The sequence below is a fragment of the Zeugodacus cucurbitae genome, chromosome 3 (assembly GCF_028554725.1).
Source record: "Zeugodacus cucurbitae isolate PBARC_wt_2022May chromosome 3, idZeuCucr1.2, whole genome shotgun sequence".
In the NCBI taxonomy this organism is placed as follows: domain Eukaryota; kingdom Metazoa; phylum Arthropoda; class Insecta; order Diptera; family Tephritidae; genus Zeugodacus; species Zeugodacus cucurbitae.
The window spans coordinates 55,903,822-55,907,514 of record NC_071668.1 but is presented as its reverse complement, the minus strand read 5'-3'; the positions used below and the strand labels follow the sequence as shown (position 1 = coordinate 55,907,514).

General features: G+C 35.6%; 1 protein-coding gene across 1 annotated transcript; it reads right to left on the bottom strand.

Moving 5' to 3' along the window:
* Nucleotides 1-1,258: 1,258 nt before the first annotated feature.
* Nucleotides 1,259-3,007, bottom strand: LOC105216505 (uncharacterized). The gene is made up of 2 exons (XM_011191030.3): nucleotides 2,595-3,007; nucleotides 1,259-2,211 (listed from the first exon to the last, which is right to left on the bottom strand). The coding sequence occupies exons 1-2, from the start codon at nucleotides 2,892-2,894 to the stop codon at nucleotides 1,465-1,467; spliced, it is 1,047 nt and encodes a 348-aa protein (XP_011189332.1). The 5' UTR covers nucleotides 2,895-3,007; the 3' UTR covers nucleotides 1,259-1,464.
* Nucleotides 3,008-3,693: the final 686 nt, after the last annotated feature.

Sequence of the window (3,693 nt, the reverse complement as noted above, 5' to 3'; positions counted from 1 at the left end):
GCACTATGAAGCGGCATATTTGGATGTAATTTTTTTGGGGAAGTGGGCGTGGCCCCGCCCTTAAATAGGTATTTTGTACATATCTCACAAACCAATAGAGCTGTATAAACCAAACTTTCTGCAGTCGTTTTTTTAGCCACTTCTTAATACAGTCCAAAAGTGAAAGAATTCGGATAATAACCACGCCCATCTCCCATACAAAGGTTAGGTTGAAAATTACTAAAAGTGGGTTAACTCGCTAACGAAAAACGTCAGAAACACTAAATTTCACATAAGAAATGGCAGATGGAAGCTGCACTCAGATTTATTTACAAAATGGAAAATGGGCGTGGCGTAGCCCACTTATGGGTCAAAATCACAGGAACTACTCGACCGATTTCAATGAAACTTGGTTTGTAATAGTTTCCTCGCATCCCAATGATATGTTCAGAAAATAGGCCAAATCGGTTCACAACCACGCCTACTTCCTATATACCAGAACTTTGAAGACGATTTGAATCGTTTACTTTACAATATACATATAAAGTAAGAACTAGTGAAGATATCGGTGCAGAACTTTGTACAAATACTATGTTTATATTGTGGCAGCCTCATTCTAAAAGTCGCCGAAATCGGACCATAGGTTTTTAAGGCCCCATATATCGAACACGAAGACCTCGGTGATTCTAACCTAATATTAGGGTTTCCAACTTTCAATGGACTTTATACAATATATATGACTAATATGTGGGTCAAATTGTGTATTATATAATATAAATAAAGCTAAATAAATAAAATGCGAGAGTATAAAATGTTCGGTTACACCCGAACTTAGCCCTTCCTTACTTGTTTTTTTTTTTTTTTATAAAAACGGTTATAAATGTCGATGTTACAAATGTCGTTGAGCCTCAGCCGTACTTTTCTTGGAATTAAAAAAGAAAAGCAAAATTTCCCGCAAATGTCGAGAATTCGGCTCAAAAAGTAACATTTTCAGTTGAGAATAAGTTTGAAATGCAAACAGATCTCTACAAATAGTTTGTTGGGTTAATGCTGACACAAATGTCCAAGATCGATATAAAAAAATCGATTTATTCGACAAGTATTTGACCCTAGAGACATCTATTGAAAAACGGCGGAAGCAAAGTTGTAAACCTAATACATATATATTATAGGAATCATTGCATTAATATTTCTTTTCGTATATTAATTCGTACCCCTTGCCTCACGTAATATAAGACTAAATATACCCAAATAACCGCCCACAAATCAAACGATGTAATCAGCTTAAACATTTTTTTAGTTTTATTCATTAAAACTTGCCAACTGTGTTTAATAATACAGCATTCAGAATAGTGTTCAAAACGATAATATAATAGACATTTCATGTGATTTCGACATTCATTTGCATTGCAAAATCTTTTATACTATCTCTATATATATGAAGTACATTTTCATGGTGAAGCGCTAATTAGGTAATTTTTTGATTTATATTGTGATTCGGCTGACCAAGCCTTCACTCGTGAACGAGTGTACCTGAGTTGGACGCTTATTATCCGCACCATATCGAAGCGGTAATTCTTTGCGTAAACACGTTAGTATCTGTTCAAATTTGAAATTTGCAGATTTCCAGTGACAAGTACACGGTGGCATATGGTCTCCGCAATATTTCTTATGACACACATAATTTGTATCCGGGGAACGCGTGGACTTAAGCAATGTGAATACAGTGGGTGTTTTGAGGAAGTTTTCTTTGTGAAAGCAAACGCATGGCGGCACACACTTGCATATGATGCTTCCCTTCTTTGATATACTATGCTTTGTTGTTCTTTTCGCTGCCTTGCATTGATAGAGACGATAGCGTGGCGCATCGCCGATTAGCTCCACATTATCGGATTCATGTGGGTGCGCCAACCAACGTTCGAGTGTCTCCCAGTGTGAGAGATATGGTTTTCTCTTGCGTATTAATTGCATGCTGCGCCATAGATCGGTGCGTGTGGTCATATCGTAAGTGCGACCAGTATTTACGCGAAAAAGTTTGTATAATTCGTAGTAGTGTTGTGGTGGTAACGAGATACTACGCATAAATTTCGTCATCTCAAAGAGAAATAGTTGCCTTATGCCGTAAGCTATATGCTTGATGTCGTCGAAGTTTCTTATGTTCATCGATGTCAAGGCCTTTGCATCCACCAGCAATAGTTTACGTCCCGTAATGAAGTTGACCCGAAAGGTGTTCTGTAAGATAATTACGAGGTTAATTGATTTGCTGCCAGTCAGTTTGTTGATGATGGATGATGAAAAAATGGATTGTCAGATAAATTTAACAGCCTATATCTTAAGGTTCTCCATGCCGGTCTTATCAAAGTAAAAAATCAATTTGTCAGTATATAGACTAGACCTTGCGGGTTCCTTAATCCACAAAAACTTGAAGAGTAGATCAGAAAGTCTATAGTTGTCACCAGAGCAAAGGACGCAGAATGAAGCAAAGTTTTAAATGGTCCCCATTAGAGCAGATAGATGACAAGAGTTTGTGTGCTAATACTCAAAATTTATATATTCTAATACACGCACAAATATTTATAAATAGATAATTAGTACTCATATAAAATGCCACACACCTGATAATGCCGATAGCCATATTGCCGTATCCATCTACAAACATCCTCAATTGTCCACTCATAGACCGATGGTAATGGTAATTTGTCCACTATATTCGAAGCTAGATTGAGCAAAGTATCAGGAGAAACTCGAAAAACGATGGGTAATGAGTTCTTGTCGAAAGTTGGGCCCTGCGTTCTGAGAAATGGTATATCGCCAAAATGATAGCTTTCTACTTTGGAGTGTATGGGTATTTCATCGGTCAAACTCTCCCTCGAATGCACGAATTTTTCATCGGATGCTCCATATAATACCCGCATTTTTTAAGTAAATCTTCTCTATTTTAAAAACATATGTATATAAAATATATAAAATAAAAACTTATCTACATGTATTTATGTTGATATTAAATGACAATATGTATTGAATGAAAGAAAAATTCAAAAGTAAAAAACAACCAGTATATGTGTCAAATTTCTCCAAGTTACAAAAGGGACCTACGAATGCCTTTACAAGGTTTCAAAAAGTAGTATTTTGTAGATATGATATGAAATGTGCGGTCGCACGAAATGTGAATGAGTACAATTTAATTAGTTAGCGTGATATTTTTCTAATTTATCAACGATCTTCATCCAAATGAATTACTTAACCGTTGGTCGCTGGTCGTTGGTTGCATTACTTTTGTTCCATTTCGTTGAAAACTTCCATAATTTATTTTCTACCTATCAACGAGGCCTTCTTAGGAAATCATTGAAAGATTCGACGTAAAAAATTTGAATTTTGAGAAGATTATTGGACCCAGTGTACGCTCGATCTGATGATACGAAGATACTTTTATATGGGTTTAAGGCAATTTTAGGAAAACATTCTCCATAACGTAGAACAAAAAGCAGAGTATCGTAATAAAGCATTCGGACTAGTTTCAACGATGAATAAGTTAGACAACTTTTTGAAATTCAAGTGTAGTTGATAACGTACTGTCTGCTTTAACTAAACGTGTGGAAGCATATTATAAAATTGCTTGGGTTTTTAGTGAGTTAAAATTGAGATATCCGCAATAACCGAAAATATATATAGAGATATAACTAAGCGAAACTATCTATTAAAATTTGGTATGAA